Source organism: Mastigoproctus giganteus, chromosome 3 (assembly GCF_048544385.1).
Source record: "Mastigoproctus giganteus isolate SK-2022 chromosome 3, ASM4854438v1, whole genome shotgun sequence".
Lineage (NCBI taxonomy): Eukaryota > Metazoa > Arthropoda > Arachnida > Uropygi > Thelyphonidae > Mastigoproctus > Mastigoproctus giganteus.
Genome location: NC_143577.1, coordinates 130,715,138 through 130,740,196, shown reverse-complemented (window position 1 = coordinate 130,740,196; position 25,059 = coordinate 130,715,138). Strand labels below are relative to the sequence as shown.

Sequence of the window (25,059 nt, the reverse complement as noted above, 5' to 3'; positions counted from 1 at the left end):
ATGAAGTCCAGTCTTCTCTGACAGTCTAGAATGCGATGTGGTCTGCTAGGGATCTGGTGGCCAAAGTAACAGCAACGTGACCTTCCACATCGTGTTTGAAAACGTTGGTAGGTTGTTTGGTTTGTTAAGGATCATGTAGCAACTGTTTGCCAGATACTCTGCCAGGTATTGTCCATTAACCGCGCCACATCGCTCTGGTGTTTCATTAAACCACGCCACTAAACACACGCGGAGATGGGAGAAATCCCAGGTGCCGTCTGACACGAACATACCTAAACCACGCCACTGAACGGCAGTGTGTATAGGCGCCCACTGCGATTTTCGCGTTCGGGAATTGCTCCAGAATATTTTGTTAAGTTAAATCCGGGAGGATACCTTCTCCTGGTCGACAGTAAAGTGATACTGCATAAAATTCGCCCAGTGTAGTGATGACGTGGGCACATAAAGCCCCAGAAAGACAGTAATTTGTGACTCTGTAGTCTGGATTTCTGATTAGGGTGGCCGCCCATGGAGTTTCACCATCACTTTGCACCATTTTGTACTTCAGGGGATTTCCCCTGATCTCCTTGCTGTACGTATATGGTTCCTGGATGAGCAGGATATCCAGGTTTTCCTCGTTTGCTGTGTGGTAACCATCTTGGACCTCTGTGCGTTTAATTGTGCAAACAGTAACCTGTTGTTATTATATGGTCTAAGATGTGTACCCATAATCGGGTCTCAATTGGTGTGTACTCCTTGCTTTTTGGTATATAGGGCACTTACTGTCCTGATGGAGTGATCCACCTGGAGCTTTTCTGATGCAGTTTGATCATGCAGGTGGTTCGTCTTTTTTTGGGCATGATTTAAATTCGTGGCCTCGTTCAGCACAATGGCAACATGTAGGCTGGGTTTGGGCATACCTGTGCCCAAACCCAGTTTGACGTAAAGAGTAAAATATTGTTCTATTTTCGGTAATTTAAAACAAATTTATTGTAAATTTAGATTTATTTTATTCGCATTATGTCATCAATGAACATATTTTTACATCTCCCTCACAAATTGAAGATGTAAAATGGTTATTCGTTGATGATAGATTTAAATCATATTTATTTTTGTCAGCATCCTTTTTATGTGCTCGTGAATGATATATGTCTAATTTGATTTAAATAACTTTAAATTTAAAATTCTGTTTATTTTCCATATAAATCAGAGGGTGCTAAAATTAATTAGGCACCTCTCGGAATTTTTTAAAATTTTGCTCCATACAAATTAAACGGGTCAAAAAAGAATCCCCCCAAAAGTTTACCTCAACCATTATACATAATAATAAATAAAGTTACATATTAATTTTTTGAACTTTCAACGGCAAAAATTGATTAATTAGATTTTCATAATCAATGAAATTATTTAATAGCTCCTTTTCAATGTATATTATAGAGAAAAAGAATTTAATTTTTCCTGACCATTTAATTTTTAAAGTGCTTCTTAAAAATTTTTTTACTAGCAAGTTCCGAAAATGATCTTTTACCTCCAGCATAGCTAATGACAGTGTCAAATATATTCTTAAAATTGTATTTAAATTTGGAAAGTTGCAACAGTATTATCATCTTGAATAAAAGAATACATGAATTCTGCGGATTTAATATTTTCTTGTTTAATACAGGCCCTAAATTGTACCAGTTAATTTTTTATTACCATTATACAGTGGATTCCGGTTATTTGGGCCACCGGTTAATCAGGGCAGCCGTTTATTTGGGACAAATCATAAAAAACAGAACCCAATCGAGAAAATAGACAGGGATTACGTCGCTTAATTGGAAAAAAATGCCATTTAATTGGGGCAGGAAGACCGCAGCACTGGAGATTACTCTACGATTGTCTCCAACGGTACCACGTGGTTCAGTCGAAATTCTGGAGGTCACAACCATAAAACAATAAAAACAATTATCAGTCACCTGTTTATTGGGCTTTTCTCTTAGTGAAATCTATCATAAACGGACAGTAAACCCGATCTTACTGAATTTGCGATAATACCGACAGCTGGAATTCTGGGGGTTATTATGGTGAAATGTGTTTACACTTCCATGGAATCTTCAATCATATAAAAAAATTAATTTTCAGATCTTCTCTTCATTCCTATTTTCAAAGCTTTGTAACTCGTTACTCCGTTCTCACCTGCGCATATCGTGTTACTTGCAATTTGTGTGTGCCGTGTTCTTTGTTATTGATTGCTTATCTTTTTACTGTTGTAAATTTTAACCCCTACCCACAAATGTCAGTGAACAGAAATGTCAACTAGTTCGTATGTACATATTACAGTACGTATTAATTATTCCGATTATCACGTATCATTTAATTTTTTAATTGGTAAGGTAATAAAGGGTAAATTTGTGCTTAATATATCTTTACTTTTATAGTCTGTGGATAATAGTCCTCCTATTTTCGCTAATTAGAATCGCTGTTTAATAGAAAATAAAATTCAATTCACAAACGTGTGATCACAATCACCGGCGCTTACTACACATCGTATAGTGAACAGTACTTTACTATGTGGTGAGTTCGTCGTAACGTGATTTGGTTGTACAGTGAACTAATTGTAAAGGGGGGTACATTGTATTTTAACTATTTACGTGAAACTTCGGATAACTGGGGCAGCCGCTTAATCGGGTCAAAATGCACTAGTCACAATGTGTCCCAAATAACCGGAATCGACTCTATATGGTTTCATAATTTTTAATTTTTCAAATGATGCTTTGGTAATATTCATATAGTTTAAAATTGTTTTAAATTGATTGTTAATATTTGTGTAAACTTCTGATTTCCTTTTAATATTACTAATTAAAGAATCACAAATAACACATTAATTTTAAAACTTTCTCTTCCACTGAGATTGTTATTTACATCATTCTCTGGACTTTCGCCATAAAATAGTTTCCGTGTCCTTTGCCGTTTCTTATCATTTGTATGTGATTTCTTTAATTTTTCCTGCTTCTTTTTCCAAGTTTCAAAGTCGTGCCGAATACTTTGTATGAAATCTACTAAAGCATTGTGCACTAATATTGCCGTATTTACAGATTCATCACATTTTTGCAGCAACTTGCTTGAAACATTTACTCTCTCTAAAATCTTTCCCCATAAAGTTAAAGTAACAATACATATTCAAATGTACCTATCTTTTCATATAGACCAGCAGCTTCAGATCGTACAGTAGGTTTTTCATTTTTGTTTGAAGATAATTGACGTAAGCATTTTTTTAATTTCGTCATAATTTTGCTGTAATGATTTTACTGAATTAGCATGAGCAGACCAACTGGTGCCACATAAACGCTTAACTGTCAGATGCTTGCTTTTACACAAATTTTCTAAGATATTCCATCTATGTGTTGAACTTGAAAAAAATATGTATAATTTGTTAGCCCGAGAGTACCTTCCTTGTAATTCCAACCAATCCAAACTAATACTCAGTTATCAATATTGTAATATCATCGTGCCTGAGTTCTGTAACTATTTAAGGATTAGCATTAGTAGAGGCATATGTTGCAAGAAAGCAAGTGTAAAAAATGCTATCATTTTTATACCTTTCGCTTGCTTTTAAGAAGCATTTATTCTTCAAAGTACCCTATACTTTTTCCATGGCCTGTATAACTAAAGTAGCATCACTCCATTAGAATTAGTTGTGTTTCACTTTCGTTTTTGCACGCCCCAGGGGATGTGGTCATTGAAACATTATACCCCAGTTAAGTGTTCAGTCAATTAGTGACATCAGGTCCCTCTCCCGATAGCAGGAGGGCAGGCAGTGAACACGTAAGAGAATGTGACTTTTGTTGAAGAAAGGTAATTACACAATCGAATCCGCTAAACACTGACTGTCATTTCAAAATTCCATACGTGAAAGTGTATCGATTTATGTTCGATGACCGCGATTGTAAAACAAAAGAAACTGCCATACACAAATATGAGATTTCCCTTCTACATATAACATATCATTTTTAGTAGTGTCAAATCCCAAAAGTTGACAGTCCCCAAGGGTAATTCTTTGCTCCACATAATTAACCCGTGAAATCCGAACAGGTCATGGGAAACATAGGAAGGGGGATGCAGGGGTATATAAATGAAAAATGGATAGAAAATGGGGAGTCTTTGTGTAGACTTTGAAGGATTCGGAGTTGTAAGACTTTCTTTGGCCAGATTTTGGAGCGTGCAGATTTGTGAGAAGAGATTTGGAAGTCGGTGGATGAGACTGAAGAGTTAACAGAGTTTCAAGAGTTTTTCCAGAGAGCCGTAAAGAGCACCACATAAAGAAAACTGAGAAAGATCGCAGATCTTGTCTATTGAGCAGATATCCCAAAAAACCATACTTATGGAGCGAAGAGTCGAAGCCAGAAGTGTTGAAGAATGACAATTTGTGGGTAAGTTGACTAGCCTTTTTTAGAACAAACCAAACCCAACTACTTAAAGTTAATCCTACTTCCCCCCTCCTTTAATTTATCTGTACCCACTGAATTCTCTTCTCATAGACACATTCTGACAATTGTTTATCTGCTTTTAGTAATTAGAATTTAACAGGTAATGAGACTTAATGACCTAGTTGTTAAAAATACTAATTGTAATTGTTTAATTGACATACTTCCCTATTCTAGCAGTAGAATAGTTGTACACCAGCCACTGTGAATACTCATGAGAGTAATGGTGGAAGTGCCAACACGAAGAACTCTGTAAAATTGTAATACTAGTAGCAGCAAGATTATACCTGCTATTCATTTAGTTTCCAAGCAATCAATTGCCAATTATGCTGAAACTTTGACCGGTTCTTTTCTAACTATTTGTATGACTTATATGTGTAATAAACCTTGTTTTGTTGATCAAAATGATAGAAAATGGACATTTCCTTGCTACACGTAACTCACTGAGTGGATCATTGATTTTGAACCATAGTTAAGCGGCGCTCAAAGATCCAATTACAAAGAAGGGTTTTTGAGTGAAATCACAACACAATCTTCGATGCTGCAAGCTTGCTCTCAGTGTCAATCTGAGTGAGACTTGAGGGTACAAGATTTGTCCTAATCGAAACAACTGGACTATCATATGAAATCCAGGTTTTCTGGATAAACATATTAGCGTGCGTTCTTACTGGCAGTTGTATAATTCACAGAGAGCTTCGATTGATGGCAAGACTGAACCATGTGGAACACTGGTGCTTAATCGTGACCAGTATTGAAGCGTGTTTTTGAGGGATGAAAAAAAATTTCTCATGAATGCCCAGGAGCGATCCTGATTGTTGTAGACTGAGTAGCAAAGTGCCAGTCAGAGAACAGAAAACAAAACTAAGGAGCTTACTGTGGTAGTAGAAAAGAATAAGTGATAGCACTGATATTTTATGTGTGCAGAGAATAGTTATGGGCATCTCTGTTTATTTTTCAGCAATACAAATAACACAGACGACTTCAGGAGCACACATTTCGAACAACAGTCAGCAACTTGGAACGTTTTGACCTAGAAAATTTATCAAACTTAAAAAGTAAATGAGTTGCTATATGTTGAAACACGTTTTGTTTTAGAATTGCTGAGTACTAACGTTATAATTTGGTTTCAGCTCGACGGAAAGGTAAGTTCACGCCATTTTGGGGGACATTAATCTTAAACAGATATTAATAAATACAAGATGGAAGAGCAGAGTCCAGACTACAGGTTTAGAAAATTCAGATCCACTTTTTTGGACCCAGCAGACACAGTCTTTGTTCGAAACTAGTAGACCTCATTTGGCTAATGTTGCAGGTTACCTTGGACTAGTACCAGTTTTCTTTGGCAAACTGGATGAAAGCCCATCTGTCCAATATATTTTTTTAAATTTTAGAAAGCATAGGGGAAGTAGCATTTTGGTGAGACCTAGAAATGATAGTGGTCTCTAGGGCGAAATTTCGTTCTGTTGCTGCAGATTTTCTTGCACAATCGACTGAATTACGCAAAGAAAAGAAAAGAACTATAGTGTGTTCAAAAATGTAGTCGTGGCTCAGTTCGAGAAAACAGAACCAATTGTAACATGTTTACATCAGTTTTCAACCACCGTTCAAGGGCCTGAAGAAACAATAGCAAGCTATAGCACTAGAATCCAGAACTTAGCCCATTTGGCCTTTAAAACGGAAAGTAATTCACCGGAAATGTTAAATATTCTTGATCAGGCGATGCTGGCTCAGTTTCTCAGGGGAATTTCGAATAAAATTAGATTGGTTCTTTTTCACAACCCTTTAACCTTCTCACAAGCAGTTAAGACCACGAGGCGAGACGAAACGGACGATCTCACAGACACCAAACATAGACCAATCAATGTTATATCTAGTCAAAATCACAGCAGCCAAGACTTTAGTTGGCAGGAAAACTATTTTAAAAATATTTTAAAATCTTTGCAAGACCAGATTTGAGGTTTACAACAATCCATTCATGCATTAACAATAGACACTACTACCCGTAATTGCTCAGAAGGGCAAGTTGAGGCAGTTAATGTAACAAGATAGCGGCAGAGCAATAATAATTTTCTCTCTCCACGCGAAGCGCTCAGCATCCGGTATTCACTGTCCGACAGGCAAAAAGACGCCAGTGACATCAGAACAGAGAGCAGTGACCTTTCTAGTAAATGCTCTCTTGCTCCATGCTATGCCAGGAGGTATGCACGCGAAATCCCCGCTAATAGTGCAGAGCATGGGGAAAATGGTAGCGTCTGTTGCGACCACTCCTGCAGCTCTTGGCCGATGCCAAATCCTTCTCCTCACCCATGCTCGAGTCGCGGAACGTGCAAATACATGCTGTCACCAAAAAACTGGGCTCCCCATACTAACAGACAAGGGTGTAATTTTAAGGGAAATTGAGGTAATAAGGCAAACAGAACGTATCACAGTGAACAAAACAGAGGTATTTTGAACTGCTATCCAAGTGAAAGAAGCGGAATATATAGAAATGAGTCTGTTTGTGATCAGACACTGGTCTTCCCAAAACCAATTTTGGGAAGACAAGTAAATCAAGCCGGTTACAAGCGAAATAGAGATAGGTATTTCTGACAGAGACAGAATAAAGGGGGTTATCATCGTCATAGAACTGTTTCCCCTTGTCAAAAGTTGAACAAAGTTAGCAAATTAAATGCTAATGGTAAAAATATACAACAGGGAGTATATATTCTAGATAATGATGCAAAATTACCATGAATTTCCAGTTATGTTCAGAACATTGAAGCGAAGTTCTTAATCGATACAGGAGCTAGTGTAACACTGATGTCCACAAATGTATTTAATAGGATCAAGCATGATAATTCATTAAATCCGAGATCTCCAGACTTGACCATGACTGGTGTCTCAGGTTATGTAGTTCCAATCCATACTGCAGTTTCAGTGAATCTTAAATTAGATAATGCAACTTTTCAGGAGAATGTATTGGTAGCCATAGGAAAATTTAAAGGACAATACAATGTGATATTAGTATTAAATATGTTGAGGCGATTTTCGTTCGTAATATACTTAGGTAAAGGAATAATACGCTCACTCCCATTGAAAATTTGCCTAAGGGAAGATGGTGTCAGGGACGGTTTTTGAACTCAAAACCATCTGTAGCCAAATTAACCAGTAAACAATAGATTCCAGCGTCTTCAGAGCGAGTACTAACAGCTTTTTGCAATCACTTTGCTGCTGCTACTGAACAACTTGTGTTAACAGAGCCTAACTCTAACCTAAGTAGGGAAGATTTGGCAGTTAGATGTTCAGTGGATAAAATAAGTCTAGATGGGAAGGTTTCAGTTCTTGTGGCTAATCTGATGGCCGAACCACTTCACCTCCAGAAAGGAATAAAGATAGCTAATCTTGAAAGTATTAATGATAACCCAGTTGCCTGTGCAGATGAGAAAGGGGATGATAGAAATACATCTGTAACTTTACAAGATTTTGATTTGGATCTCCTGACAGGCAATCAAAAACACAGATTGTCAGATTTGTTATACGAATATCGAGACATTTTTGCCAAAACTCCATTTCAGCTAGGTAGTTCAAAGGTGTTTAAGCACAGAATTAAATTGACTGACAATATACCAGTAAAGCAAACAGCATATACAGTCCCTTTCTTACTGAAAGATGAAGTGCGTAGGCAGGTGAATGAACTTTTGGAGTTGAATATCGTTGAACACAGTTGTTCGTCATACTTGGCACCGATTGTTCGTGGAAAAAAGGATCAATCATATAGTCTTTGTGTGGATTTCAGTAAAATAAACACTAAAACTGTCTCCGACTATTTTCCAATTCCGAATATGGTAGAAATTTTACAAGTTCTCGGACATGCGAGATATTTCATTTCTCTTGACTCGCAAAATGGATTTCACCAGATTGAGGTACACCCAGCTGACCATAATAAAACAGCTTTTACCACTGGTGAAACCTTATTCGAAAATAAAAAATACCTTTTGGTTTAAAAACTGCCCTGTGCTCGTTCATGAGAGCCATGTCACTAGTTCTGCAAGACGTACAGAAGGAACAATTTTCACATACATATATGACATAATCGTCACATCATCCGATTTCAATTCCCACCTTGGGAAGTTACGTAAAGTCTTCCAGCGCCTGAGAGAATATGATCTTAAGTTGAAGCCGAAAAAAATGTGAATTTTTGAAAGAACGGTTATGATATCTTGGCCACTTACTCAGTTTGGAAGGCATTTGCCCGGACCCAGACAACATTTCTGTGATTTGAGATTGTCGTAGACCGAGGACAGTTAAACAGGTCCGATCTTTCCTTGGAATGGCAGGTTTCTACAGGAAATTCATTCCAAATTATGCTGAAATTGCCTGCCCTCTCACAGCTTACCAAGAAAGAAATCCCTTTTACGTGGGACTGTTCCACTCAATAGGCCTTCGACCAAATTAAAACTGTTTTGACCACCCCTCCTCTGTTGGTTTACCTGGATTTCACAAAACATTTTATTGTCTCAGCTGACACCTCATTAGCATTAGCATTAGTAGAGGCATTTGATGCAAGAAAGCAAGCTTATGCAGCATCAGCCAAAAAAAAAAAAAAAACCCACTTCCACTTCACCCCTCTGTTCGTTCAAAATACCTGTCCAGCTGAGCCTTAAACTTATTTAGGCTATCAACCTCCACCACAAGGGATGGAAGTCTGTTCTACCAACCAACCACCCGCTGGCTAAAGGCAAATTTCCGCACGTCTATCCTACATCTGTCTTTCCTCAATTTGAATTTATGCCCTCTCAGGTGATTTTTCTGAGCTAGAGGAAGAATCCCATCAGCATTGAGCATGCTTAAACCATTCAAGGCTTTATACACCTCTATCAGATCACCTCGCTGGTGCCTAGTCTCCAGACACTGTAATTTGCAAAACTTAAGCCTTTCTTCGTAAGAGCACCCCTTTGTTCCATTCACTAATCTTGTTGCCCTTCTCTGTACTCGTTCCAGCAGCTCTACATCCTTCTTGAAATGAGGCCTCCAGACCTGTATACAGTACTCTAGGTGTGGCCTGACCATCGCCTTATACAATGGAATAATCACCTCCTTATCCCTGCTGGAAAAATTCCTGTATATCATTGACAATACTCCATGAGCTACTCTTGCAGCCCGTCTGCACTGCTCAGAGAACTTCATATCTGCCTGCACAACCACCCCCAAGTCCCTTTCATTCTCTACCACTGTCAGTGTAGTACCACAGAGTTGATACGTTGCTCTGGGGTTGCTGTTTCCCATGTGTAGTACTTTACATTTGTCAATGTTAAACTTCATTTGCCACCTCTCAGCCCATCTGCTCAACCTTTCCAGATCCTGTTGCAGCAGCATAGTGTCCTTGACAACCCTGCCAACCTTTGTATCTTCTGCAAACTTGGACATTAAGCCGGATATACCATCATCAATATCATTTATAAATACAGAAAACAATAATGGACCCAACACTGAGCCCTGAGGGGCTCCACTAATAACATCAGTCCACAATGAGCAGTGTCCATTGATTACCACTCTCTGTCTTCTCCCCCTCAACCACCCCTTTATCCATAGCAGCAATTTGCCTCCAATGTCACACTGCTCCAATTTGTGTAGCAGTCTTCCATGTGCAACAGTATCAAAAGCCTTTCTAAGATCCAAGTATATAATATCAAAGTTATTCCCTGCATCCAGTTCTTTTGTGACTGCATCATAGTATCCAATCAAGTTGGTCAGGCAAGACTTCCCCTTAACAAAACCATGCTGTGTCTGAGCTATAACTGAAGTCTTGTCTAAATGATCCTGCAGTGCTTCTTTAACCAGTGCCTCCATTAATTTTCCTGGAACAGAAGTTAAGCTCACAGGTCTATAATTACTTGTGTCAGCCTTTGATCCTCCTTTGTGAATTGGGGTCACATTTCCAGTCTATGGGTACCTCCCCTGAGTCCAAGGAAGCTCTCATAATTATGGCTAAGGGTTTGCTTACTTCCTTTGCTGCCTCCTTTAATATAACTGGATAGATCCCATCCACCCTGGGTGCCTTTCTTGTGTTTATCTTCCACAGTTTCTCCTCCACTTTACTCCCAGTTATTTCAAGATTCTGTAGCTTACTGCTAGAGTTGAATAACCTCTGGCATTCCCCTCGCTGAATAACTCCTCATGTGTGAATGTCGATGCAAAATATTCATTTAGTTTGTTGGCTACCTGAGCAGGATCATCAACACTTGACCCATCAATATCAAGTGGACCAATCTGATTCATCCCCTTCCTTCTAGAGTTTACATAAGTAAAGAACTCTTTGCTGTTTTTCTTTGCATCCCTTGCCAAGGATTTCTCGTAATCTGCCTTCGCCTGCCTAACCTCCTTTGTAACTTGGTTGCATATCAACTTGTATCTATCATAGGCTTCTGTGTCATGTGTGAATTTGCTATTGCTATGCTCATCCTATGCTATTGCTGTGTTTAGAACTACAAGTGGATGAAAATTCAAGACAGCCAGTTGCCTATGCTTATACTGTTGAAGAAATCAGAATTGAGAATTCAGCACCACAGAAAAGGAAGCATTGGAGATTGTTTTTGCAGTGACGCAGTTCAAACCATTTTACCCTGATAACGGATCATCAACAGTTCAGTCACCTGCTTCATTTGAAAAATCCTTCACCTCATCTAGCACGTTGGAGCAGGCTGTTACAAGAATATGACTATAAAATTGTTTACAGTCCTGGTAAAGTACATTCAAATGCAAACTTTCTTTCGAGACCTGCACTGGAGGCAGAAGAAAAAGAGAAAAAGTTGAAGAGGTGAAAAACAACTGAGTTAGTTGCTCCCATACCAGCTGCTGCAACGCAGGAATCGCTGATAATGATACATCAGCCGACCTGAACTCTAAGTAAAACCCTTCAGAGAGAAGATCCTATGTTGCAGAAGTTAATCGAACAGCTGGAGGGTACACTCCACCCGTCGTCGAAAATACCGGATTCTTTCTATTTCAGTAAGGATGGAATATTGTACCACTACACTCTATCCGACCCTGGAGGCACACGTGACGAGCCAAATGAACAGTTGGTCATCCCAGCCGGATTGAAGATAGAGGTGTTGAAGTCATGCCATGATAATGTTCTCAGTGGAGGATATTTTGTGCTAAAGAAGACATTGGAGAAAATTAGAAAAGATTTCTTTTGGATAGACATGTACTGTGTACAAGTCCCTTGTATAAGGCAATGGCTTGACCATTGCCTTATACTAGGGAATAATCACCTCCTTATCCCTGCTCGAAAAATTCCTATATATCATTGACAAGACACCATGAGCTACTCTTGCAGCCCATCTGCACTGTCCAGAGAACTTCATATCTGCCTGCACAATTACCCTCAGGTCCTTTTCATTCTCTACCACTGTCAGTGTAGTACCACAGAGTTGATACGTTGCTCTGGGGTTGCTGTTTCCCATATGTAGTACTTTACATTTGTCAATGTTAAACTTCATTTGCCACCTCTCAGCCCAACCTTTCCAGATCCTGTTGCATCAGCATACATCAATAGTGTCCTTAACAACTCTGCCAACCTTTGTATCGTCTGCAAACTTGGACATTAAGCTTGATATACCATCATCAATATCATTTATAAATACAGAAAACAATAATGGACCCAACACTGAACCCTGAGGGACTCCACTAATAACATTAGTCCACGATGAGCAGTGTCCATTGATTACGTTTTAAGCATTATATCTGTATTAACGAAAGAAAGAGACTAACGGTTAAAATTGGTGAGGAAACCAAATCTAAGTTGTGGAAAGGCGGTTATTTATTAATTTTTATTTCCCTGTATCTTAGTATCGCCGTCAGTGGCCATTGTGATTTTCGTACAGCAGCTCTCCTCAAGCACTAAGCCCCACAAGCTATGTATCTATCTGACTGCGTTAAAAATGAGAATTTCCAGGAGCTGAGGGATATTCCCCCCACACATGAATATATATATTATATATTGTATATACAGTATATTATATGTGAGCTGTCAATTTCTCAAGAGCGATGACACAAATATAAAACAAAAGTCATTTATCAAACAAATCTACTTACAATACATAACTGGTGTTGTTCGTTTACATCTAATCTATTCATTTTTCTCATTTAATCTGTTGATATATGCTTTCATTTCCATAAAATGTCTCTCAATTAACAATCTCAACTCTCTCTCTCTACAGCTTCAAACACTAATTCAATCTTAATCACTTCCTCATATTTCTCTTAATCACCAATATCAATTCTCTTCACAACAGCAACCCATAAATCGATAACTTAATGCTAACAATTCCATCTCTCTTAATTTAGCAATATCAAGTTTCTTTACAACATCAACCCAATAAACTAACTCAATGCTAAATATTTTCTTATTTCTCATGTTTCAACTTCAACCTTACTCTAAAATAATCTCTCTCCCACTTTATCTAAGTTCCATTTCCAAAACAACACAGTTCAGAGGACTTATCTTCATTTTATTTCACGGTGGGATTACTTCGTGCAGGTTTCTTCCACGGAGTGTGGTGATGTGTCTCTCTTCTCAGTTGAACTTTGCATCTCTGCTGTATAGCTTTTCCAGTACTGTCTTATTTAGAGAACAGTTCTCTGTTAATACTGAAGGAAATTACCACAGCAGCAGAAGCCAGGGCACTATCTGACTGGCATGTTATTCAACTTCTGGATTAACTTTTAGCACAGGAACATGCCCGACAGAACCCTTCACTATATAGCTGGATGCTCCCAGAACTGGACCCAAACTGAATCCAGAACTACCACTGGAAGTCTGCAACCCCTTTGAACAACAACCACAAAACCCTCTTTTGGCATGAGCACCTTATTTATTTCCTTCTCATTTATTTATTTACTGAATTGATTGCAAGTTACAATCGCTCCTTGTACTACTTTTTTATATGCAAGCTTGCACGCATTTACGTATCTTCCCCTATCTAATTTAAACTTGACCCAATCACGGTGTTATTCTTTAAACTCGACTTCTTCCTTTTTTGGAAAAAACAATGTTTTTCCCAACACAATGAAAGGCTTTCATCTTTTACCTCAAGATTACCCTGTTCACAATACCTTTGAAATGCTCCATACCGACACCCTTTCCCAAAATGCTCTAAGTAGAGGTGTAATAGAGAGATTAAACTATTGTTCAGCAGCTTTTAATTTTAACCCTTCCACACCTGCCATATCATTGTTCACCATATTCCTTAATTGCCCTACTAGGCCTACCTGCCAGTAATGGAAATATATCTGTAATAATGTTTTCGTTATTCCTTAAGTGCTTTACTTCCACACACACACACACACACACACACACACACACACACACACACACACACACACACACACACACACACACACACAATACTTACTAAGAGAAAAATATATTTGTAAGATTTTACATATTACAGTTTCATTATTTTTCAGGTTTCCATTGCATTTGTATTGTGTAATCCTTGTTATTGTTCTTTGTTATTTGGTTTTTAGGAGCATTAGAAACTAAGGCCACATTGTTCCGGGGATATGTGGATTTTCTATAATCCCCGTGTTACAAATTCATTCTGTGATATTAATGATTTAGTCTCGATTTTATAACCTTAATGTGAATAAATAAGAAACAATTATTTTTTAAATAAGTACCAAAAAACCGGTATTTTTGTATCAATACCAGGATTTGAGTACCAGAAAAAAATGACCGGGATCCCAGAATTGTAAGCCCTAATTCCAACCTTTACTCTCTCTCAGCATAATTATATCACAAATATTGCTTCATCCACATAAAAAAAAAAAAAAAAAATCATTTCATTCCTGTCTCTTTTACTTTTCTCTTGAAAAACTACTTACCTTGTACAAATTTCAAATTTGCCTACCTTGGAATATCATTCTCATGTCTGGGGTGTCCAAAACATCTCCCAAGCCCTTCTGTTCAAAAGGGGGCAGTCTAGTAATTAATTATATGTCTCTTACATATTCTCTCTGCACTCATAGATACTTTGTTTCTGCTGTATGCCTTTTAAGACAGATATTTCCACAGGCAATCTTCTTCTCAATTTGCTTCTGTAATTCCACTCAAAGGATTAACTTTTCGTATTTCTCATTATTCCTTCTTCCATTCTTTGTAACAACCATCGTTCACATATATGAGGCCTCCAGACCTGTACTTAGTACTCAAGGTGTGGCCTGACCATTGCCTTATACAGGGAGGTAATTATCCCATTGTATAAGGCAGGGGTAGGGAAACTTTTTACATTGGAAGGCCATATTTTATTTAACCAAGATGCTATTATTAATATATACAAAAAAAAATTACATTTTGTAGGCATATTTACAATTCTATACACAGCCTATTCTGTATGAGGAATTTAAACAAAAAAATTAGCGAAGACATTTGTTTAACTATGATGATAACAAAACTAAAAATGGACAAAATTATACAACAAACTATTTAATGACTTTTTTTGCAACTGCTTAATGCCAGATATTAGTCTGATATTTGGTTCCAACATTGTTGAGCTTAGTTTTCATTGGTCCCCCAAGTGAATATCCATCATCAGAGATCTCAAGCTTGTTTTAATTTGTGTCATTATTGAAAATGTTGATTCACAACAGTACATTGTGCCAAAACAAGATAGCATGTTGACAAAGATGTGGTTATTCAACAGGCATTTTTCCATATTTGAAGAGGAGGACCCTTCTTCATGTCAAATAGAGACTACAGAATATTATCTTCTGAGAGCTCAGTTAATTCCATCTGCAAATCATCAGGTGCTTTGGCGACATCAACCAGGTGTGGTTGAAAAGCTAGTTTCAGTGTGAGATCATGTTTCTCAAAATCAGAAAACCTTTCATTGTATTCTTCAATCAGGGAGTCTATAACAGCTGTGTATTCTTTTCATGACGCATTACCTTAAATTGAATTATATAAGAATAATGATATATAAAAAAGAGAATAGATAAAATTTAACTTAAAAATATTCTGAGTCTGGTGTTGTCATGAAATAAAAGGCAGTTTCGCATCTGAGAGAAAGGCTGCAACTGGTACCACAAAAGGCCACAGGTTCCCCACCCCTGGTATAAGGCAATGGTTAGGCCACACCTTGAGTACTGTGTACAGGTCTGGAGGCCTCATTTTAGGAAGGATATAGCTTGAGCATGTATAGGGAAGGGCAAGAAGAAGATTGGTGAGGGGAACAAAGAGGTCCTCTTACCAAGAAAGGCTTAAGTTCTACAAATTGCAGTGGCTGGAGACTAGGCACCTGCGAGGTGAACTGATTGAGGTGTATAAGGCCTTGAATGGGTTGAGCACACTCAATTCTGATGGGATTCTTTTGCTTGCTCAGATTATTAACCTGAGGGGACGTAAATTCAAACTGAGGAAAGACAGTTGTTGAATAGATGTGTAGAAATTTGCCTTTAGCCAGCAGGTGGTTAGTTGCTGGAACAAACTTCCATCTGTCGTTGTGGAAGTTGATAGCTTAAATAAATTCAAGGAACTGGACAAACTTTTAGAGGGAATGGTTGTGTGAATTTTTTTTTTTTTTTTTTTTTGGCTGATGCTACATAAGCTCATACGCTTGCTTTCTTGCATCACATGCCTCTATTACTATTACTATATTTAACAAAAATTACCATCTAGAAATTCAAGTATAATGTGTTCAAATAGCTCTTGTGTTTGGGGTTTTCATAAAAAAAGAAGAAAAAAGTATAAAAATATTAATCAAAAAATTTTATTTCAGGTAGTGAAATAACAAGAAACAACAGTCAGTTAGTATGGGTGCAAGTGTAAACAAAATTCTGGTCTGGTGCAAGTTTGATCCTTGAGGGTGTCACAGACATTCACCAGATATGCCAAGCTGTGCTTGCTACCTGGGAGTCTGTATTCAAATATCTAAACTGATATTCGGATGAAACTCAAGTCAAGTGGACCTAATTTCGGCAAAGTCCGGTTGGTCTGTGACAAGCAAATCCTCTTCATGCATCTTTACGATAGTGGGACTGTTAGTAACACTGAGTATAACCCCCATATGATAGCACATTGCTGATGACAGCACGTTGCATTCCACCTTCCAATTTGTGAAACCTTGCTCTGCTCAAACAGCTTCAACTTCTCAAATATCCACTACCAATTCTTTAAATGCTGATCTCCAGTGGGACAAAGATAACTTAGTTCATTTCAATCCTAAAACTTGGTCCTGTCTTATATCTTGCAAAAAGGATTCTTCTGCTCCTATGCTTATTTTCAATAACACTCCGATTTCTAAGCAAGATCATATATCTATATTAGGCTTACTCTGACTTCTAATCTCTCTTGGCACATTACAAATATTGCTTCCTTTGCATCTAAAAAACTGGGTTTTCACTTTCACTCTAGACAGTACTATTTTTCCAACCAGCTGTACACTCTGTACAAAATGTAAATCCACCCTACCATGGAATATTGTTCCTACATCTGGGACAGTGCCCATGAAACCTCTCTGTCTTATAGATTCCTTTCAGAAGAGGGCAGTTAGATTACTTAATGATTCATCTCTAACAGAGTCTCTCCACTCTGTCTCACAGACATTGTTTCTGTTGCATGCCTTTTCTATAGATACTTCCATGGTACTGTTCCTCTGAACTGGCTTTTATAATTTCTTCCCTCTTTCAAAGTAGTTCGAACATGTGCCGCAACTGGTCCACATCCTTTTACTGTCCAACTTCAAACTCACAGAACCAACTTTCCTTCATCCTCATTTATTCATTCAACTTCTGTTTTCTGGAATAAATTTCCTTCATATGCATTTCCTGAAAATTACAATCTACAGAAGTTCAAGGCTAATGTCAACAAATATCTTCTTTCATCTTCTCAACCTCCAACCCACGCATGGTATTAAGTACTATAGGTTCTAACACTTCTCGTGTTTGGGGTTTTCATAAAAAAAAAAAAAAAAACAACTCTGGGTGTATATTTATGCAACCAAAGAAAACATCATTCAGTAGTTCAGAAGTTATCTGTATGAACCAGTATTTAAAGGGTATTTGAAAAGCATTTATTCAGTCACTCTGGTGTTGAAGGAAAAAACAGAAACGAGAGATGAAAATTGAGTCTGATTAGTGTTCTTAAAAAAAAATATAGAATAATGAACAAAAATCTTACTACAGTTGACTCCCTAACATATATATTTTGGACAGACCCACAGAAACTTACCCAATATCTTAAATTTATGCAAGTGTTGTCAAGTGATAAAAAAAAAATGTAAACCTTCACACAAAAACAATGAAAAATTACTTATTTTTTCTTCAATTTAAAAATACTTACCATATTACCAAAATTTAAAATAATGTAACAAAAGAGGTACATGCATATACTGTATTATTTATTAAACTCCATTTTATTTTACTTTTAACACCAGAGTTACTGAACAATTCCTCTTCTGTATAATTTGTATCCTGGTTTGCACCAGTCACATCTGAAATACTGATGATATTTTCCTCATGTGTGAATCTAATCTGTAAAATAAATCACAAAACACTATATTGGATTTTTTTCTATTTGTCTGTTTTCTATTTTCTCCATGCTTCCCGACTGCTAAATAAAGATAATCACCACTCTGCCATAAAAAAAAAAAAAACAAAAAAACATCACGTTCAGTGAAATGGACCATAATTCGCCACGCTGGTCCAGTGCGGGTTGGCAGATCGACCGTATTTAGCAGTCAGGGGCTTGAACCCTGGTCTACTCAAAGAGCATGTGCTATTGCACTCCCGCTCCTGACCACTTGGCTATGAAGGCCTCCATATTGAGTTTTTAAATGCTAATTCTTATGGATGAAATTAAATAATGTGTGCTATTAATGACTCTGATACATATTCATTCAACAAATTTTATTTCTCTTTCCTCACACAAAATATATCACAGCAGACTAGCAAACTACAGGTATCCACTGAGACAGCAGAAACATTTGATACCCAGATGATGTTTGATATATTCATTAGTGTAATACAACTAACAGCGTTCTGGATTTTATACAGAAACTATAAAAAAAATATATATATATATATATTTTTTTTAAATATATATATATATATTTTTTTTTTAAATATATATTTCTCAACTTTTCTCTCATTTTAAGTACAATAATAAAAGACTGCTTTCATTAGAACAATCAAATATTATGACTCATGTTTAAATTATAAATAAGTGCTGTACAAAGAAAACTAAACACGATTCCTGAGCATTGAAAAAAAAAAAAAAAAAAAATATATATATATATATATATATATAAAACTGCCGTCAGTGTTTCAATAAATTAATCATGAACTTAACACAAAATCAAACAAGGGATTGTCAATAATCAGATTAATTCCTTTTGCAAGCAGACTGAGATAAAAGTAAAAATTTCTGGATGGATGGGCAACTAATTAACATACACAATGCGCATTGTATTAGTAGCTCCAGCACCTTGTCTCCAACCAGTAATAACAATAACTGCATCTCCTTTCTTTATATAACCACGTGTCTTACCAAATTCTACTGCATACTGAATACGAGCATCGACATCTTGTGGCCAGTCGGGAAGTCTTTCTCCTGAAATACAGAAGGTTGCCTTTAAAGCTCTGTGATTATTGTTTTAGTATTTAAAATTTATTATTTTTAAAGAAAAAGTAAAACACTGTTATCTCTACTATATCCATTTCTGGCTAAGAGAAGATAAATTTTGGAGAACAGCTGAGGTCTTCACAACTTACTACTTAGCATAGAATTGCCAATTATAACACCATATATTGAAAAGCAAGAACACACACACACACACACACACACACACACACACACACACACACACACACACACACACACACACACACACACACACACACACACAATTAGAGAATCATAGCATATGCAAATGATGTTTGTGTAAATATGATAACAGGTACTAATAACGTAGTTAAAGCTAAGTTCTAATCTGGTTGTCAAAAAAATTTAAAGTGGGGAATGGTAATTGCCTATTAGAACACCACACAACAAAAACAAAGTGCTATAAACTCGAATGAACAGTTTTTATCACCGGCATGGAAGGCATGTGCCCAGACAACGACCAAGAGTTAAGAATAAGAACAAGTGCATGTATACTTGCATATACACCAATGCTAGGAGTTTGGTAAATAAATTTGATGAATTTGAGGTATTGCTAAAAACATCAAAGACAGATATTCTTGGGATATCAGAAACATGGTGTCACACAGATATAAGGAATGCAGAACTGGAATTTGAGGAGTATTGAGGAATCTGAGGAATGTACAGGCAGAATAGACAGGATAGGAAAGGAGGAGGGGTTATGCTATTAGTTAAGAAACACAAAATCCAAGGAAGTGAAGCCAGTCGACATCGCTCGACAGTGCAGTGTCGAGTCAGTTTGGTGTGACATAAGCATTGGGAGATCAAAATTGAGAGTAGGAGTGTGCTATAGGCCTAATCCTGACCTGCTCCTGACCACGGCCTCCGTAGCCGAGTGGTCAGGAGTGGGGGTGCAGTAGCACACGCTCTTTGAGTAGACCAGGATTCAAGCCCCTGACTGCTGAATACGGTCGATCTGCCAACCCGCATTGGACCAGCGTGGCAGATTATGGTCCATTTCCCTCAGCACGAATTGTTGAGGAGGCTTCCATCCTGCAATGGGTTGATAAAAGCTGCACTTTACCTTTTTTTTTTTTTTTATAGGCCTAATGACTCTGATGAGTATAATAACACACTCTACAGGGAAATAGAGTGGGCCAGTAAATCAGAGTCTTATAATGGGAGATTTTAATTTCCCAGATATTGACTGGAATTTGTGGGTTGGTCACTCCCACACTAGCAAGGCTTTTGTGGATTTATTGGATGATTGTTTTCTAAATCAGCATGTTCGGGTGGCAACTAGAGGGAGCAATACTCTTGATTTGATTATCAGTAGTGATTCTTCATGCATTAAGAATCTGCAGATAAATGAACCACTAGGTGGCAGTGATCATAGTGTGCTGAAGCGGGATTTACTCAAGGAGGTAACTACCATCAGGGGTTAAGGGAAGGGTTATTGTTTTTCTAAAGGCGACTACAATGGTCTGAGACAGTATTTAAATTCTATACAGTGGGACCAACTGATGATGTTACCAATAGCAAACTCAAAATGGGAAGCATTCAAAGAACTTATTTTGGAAGCTACTAGCCTTTACATACTAACTAAGAAATATTGTTCAAGGTTCAGGCCTAAATGGATGTCAAATGAACTAATGAGACATATGGCAGAGAAGAAAAATGCATGGGATACATATAAATTAACATGTGACACAGAAGTCTATGATAGATATAAGTTGATCTGTAACCAAGTTACAAAGGAGGTTAGGCAGGCGAAGGCAGATTACGAGAAATCTTTGGCAAGGGATGCAAAGAAAAACAGCAAAGAGTTCTTTACTTATGTAAACTCTAGAAGGAAGTGGATGAATCAGATTGGTCCACTTGATATCGATGGGTCAACTATAGATGATCCTGCTCAGGTAGCTAACAAACTAAATCAATATTTTCCATCTACATTCACACATGAGGAGTTATTCAGGAAGGAGAATGCCATAGATGAAGTAAACACTGGCAGTGAGCTAGATGATCTTGTAATAATTGAGTAAAGTGGAGGAGAAATTGTTGAAGATAAATACAAGAAAGGCACCTGGGGTGGATGGGATCTACCCAGTTATATTAAAGGAGGCAGCAAAGGAAGTAAGCAATCCGTTAGCCATAATTATGAGAGCTTCCTTGGACTCAGGGGAGGTACCCATAGACTGAAGATGTGCAAATGTAACCACAATTCACAAAGGAGGATCAAAGGCTGACACAAGTAATTATAGACCTGTGAGTTTAACTTCTGTTCCAGGAAAATTAATAGAGGCACTGGTTAAAGAAGCACTGTAGGATCATCTTGACAAGAATTCAGTTATAGTTCAGACTCAGCATGGATTTGTTACGGGAAGGTCCTGCCTGACCAATTTGATTGGATACTACGATGTAGTCACAAAAGAATTGGATGCAGGGAATAACCTTGATATTATATATTTGGATCTTAGAAAGACTTTTGATACTTTTGCACATGGAAGACTGCTGCACAAATTGCAGCAGTGTGGCACTGGTGACAAATTGTTGCTATGGATAAAGGGATGGTTGAGTGGCAGAAGACAGAGAATGGTAATCAATGGACACTGCTCATCGTGGACTAATGTTATTAGTGGAGTCCCTCAGGGTTCAGTGTTAGGTCCATTGTTGTTTTCTGTATTTATAAATAATATTGATGATGGTATATCAAGCTTAATGTCCAAGTTTGGAGACGATACAAAGGTTGGCAGGGTTGTTAAGGGTGCTACTGATGCTATGCTGCTGCTGCAACAGGATCTGGAAAGGTTGAGCAGATGGGCTGATACGTGGCAAATGAAGTTTAAGATTGACAAATGTAAAGTACTACATATGGGAAACAGCAACCCCAGAGCAACGTATCGACTCTAAGGTACTACACTGATAGTGGTAGAGAATGAAAAGGACCTGGGGGTAATTGTGCAGGCAGATATGAAGTTCTCTGGACAGTGCAGACGGGCTGCAAGAGTAGCTCATGGTGTCTTATCAATGATATACAGGAATTTTTCTAGCAGGGATAGGGAGGTGATTATTCCCTTGTATAAGGCAATGGTCAGGCCACACCTTGAGTTCTGTATACAGGTCTGGAGGCCTCATTTCAAAAAGGATGTGGAGCTGCTGGTACGAGTACAGAGAAGAGCAACAAGGTTAGTGAACGGAACGAAGGGTTGCTCTTACGAAGAAAGGCTTAAGTTTTGCAAATTACAGTGTCTGGAGACTAGGCAATGGCGAGGTGATCTGATAGAGGTGTACAAAGCCTTGAATGGTTTGAGCATGCTCAATGCTGATGGGATACTGCCTCTTGCTCAGAATAATCACCAGATAGGGCATAAATTCAAATTAAGGAAAGACAGATGTAGGATAGATGTGCAGAAATTTGCTTTTAGCCAGTGTGTAGTTGGTTGGTGGAAGAGACTTCCATCCCTTGTTGTGGAAGTTGATAGCCTAAATAAATTTAAGGCTCAATTACGGAGGGGTGAAGTGGAAGGGTTTTTTTTTTTTTTTTTTTTTGCTGATGCTGCATAAGCTTGCTTTCTTGCATCATATGCCTCTACTAATGCTAATGCGTGAATGAATGGAACAAAGGGGTTGCTCTAACGAAGAAAGCCTTCAGTTTTGCAAATTGGTGTCTGGAGACTAGGCCTGCGAGGTGATCTGACTGAGGTGTTTAAAGCCTTGGGTGGTTTGAGAATGCTTGTTGCTGATGGGATTCTACCTCTTGCTTAGAATAATCACCTGGGAGGGCATAAATTCAAATTAAGGAAAGACAGTTGTAAGATAAATGTGCGGACGTTTGCATTTAGCCAGTGGGTGGTTGACTGCTGGAACAAACTTCCATCTGTCGTTGTAGAAGCTGATAGCGTAAATAGATTCAAGGCAGACCTAGACAAACATTTGGAGCGAGTGGATGGGTGAAATGAGAATGGGTTTTTTTTTTGCTTTTTTGTGGCCTGATGAGGTAATTCAGGTTGCCACACACATTCTCTCAGATATGCCAAACAAGCAGTACTTGCAAATTGGGAATCTAAAACGCAGATGGAACTGATATTCGGGTGACACTCAAGTGGACCCAATTTCGGCAAAGTTCGGATGGTCTGTGACCAAATCCTCTGCTTACACCGTCATGATGGTGGGACTGTTAGTAATCCTGAGTATAAACCACATGGGTGTAAATCAATGTAAGTAGGGGTAAATTGTGCTGCCCACATCACATGGAGGAATGCCACCCCTCTGTGTTACCAGGCAATACTGGGTTGTAGATGACTCTGATCAACCGGTGCAATACCACCACTTTGCTTACTGGTGGCTTGAAGTGGTGGAACCCAAGTTTAATCTCCAAAGCTAAGTTCAGGTCAACCCTTCCCCATCTCCTACATCATACAGTATGACTGCATGATGTAACTGGAATTCGGTGAGTACAATGTCTACAGAAAGGATAGACAGGATAGGAAGGGATTATGCTATTAGTTAATAAACACAAAATGCAAGGAAGTGAAGCCAGTCGACATCGCTGGACAGTGCAGTGTCGAGTCAGTTTGGTGTGACATAAGCATTGGGAGATCAAAATTGAGAGTAGGGGTGTTATAGGCGTAATGACTCTGATGAGTATAATAAATAACTGTACAGGGAAATATAGTGGGCCAGTAAATAAGAGTCTTATAATGGGGGATTTTAATTTCCCAGATATTGACTGGAATTTGTGAGTTGGTCACTCACACACTAGCAAGATTTTTGTGGATTTATTGGATGATTGTTTTCTATATCAGCATGTTCGGGAGGCAACTAGAGGGAGTAATACTCTTGATTTGATTATCAGCAGTGATTATTCATGCATTAAGAATCTGCAGATAAAGAAACCACTAGGTGGCAGTGATCACAGTGTGCTGAAGTGGGATTTACTCAGAGAGGTAACTACCATCAGGAGTAAAGGGAAGGGCTTTTGCTTTCGTAAAGGCGACTACAGTGGTCTGAGACAGTATTTAAATTCTATACAGTGGGACCAACTGATGATGTTGCCAACAGCAAATTCAAAATGGGAAGCTATTGTTATTATTTGGTTTTTTTTAAGGAGCAATAGCAACTAAGACCATATTGCTCTGGGGATATGCGGTGGTCATTCCCTGACCTTTCCGCATCCTCCGTATTTGGTGGTCACGGGCTCGAACCCCCATTCTAATCAAGAAAAGTGTGCTATGCACTGCTGCTCCTGCCGACCTGGCTACGGAGGCGCCAAAATTGGAAGCATTCAAAGAATTAATCCTGGAAGATACTAGGATTTACACACCAACTAAGAAATATTGTTCAAGGTTTAGGCCTAAATGGATGTCAGATGAACTAATGAGACATATGGCAGAGAAGAAAAATGCATGGGATACATATAAATTAATGGGTGACATGGATGCTTATGATAGATATAAGCTGATCTGTAACCAAGTCACAAAGGAGATTAGGCAAGCAAAGGTAGATTTTGAGAAATCTTTGGCAAAGGATGCAAAGAAAAACAGCAAAGAGTTCTTTTCCTATGAATCAGATTGGTCCACTGGATATTGATGGTTCAACTGTTGATGATCCTCCTCCTCCTCAGGTGGCTAACAAACTAAATGAGTATTTTCATCTACATTCACACATGAGGAATTATTTAGGGAGGGGAATGCCAGAGGTGAATTGAACTCTGGTAGTGAGCTAGATGATTTTGTAATAACTGAGAGGAAAGTGGAGGAGAAATTGTTGAAGATAAACATAAAAAAAGCACCAGGGGTGGATGGGATCTATCCAGTTATGTTAGAGGCATCAAAGGAACTAAGCAAACCTCTAGCCATAATTATGAGATCTTCTTTGGACTCAGGAGAGGTACCCATGGACTGAGGATGTGCAAATGTGACCCCAATTCACAAAGGAGGATCAAAGGGTGACACAAGTAATTATAGACCTGTTAGTTTAACTTCTGTTCCAGGAAAA

At 38.1% G+C, this 25,059-nt stretch overlaps 1 protein-coding gene across 1 annotated transcript in view; it reads right to left on the bottom strand.

The window, feature by feature from the left end:
- Positions 1–18,727: 18,727 nt before the first annotated feature.
- LOC150088271 (pyruvate kinase PKM-like) overlaps positions 18,728–25,059 on the bottom strand; it is a 552,820-nt gene continuing 546,488 nt past the window's right edge. The window contains exon 11 of the mRNA XM_090369430.1: positions 18,728–19,032. Within this exon, the coding sequence (XP_090225556.1) occupies positions 18,863–19,032 (170 nt within the window). The 3' untranslated portion in view covers positions 18,728–18,862. The remainder of the gene's footprint in view (positions 19,033–25,059) is intronic.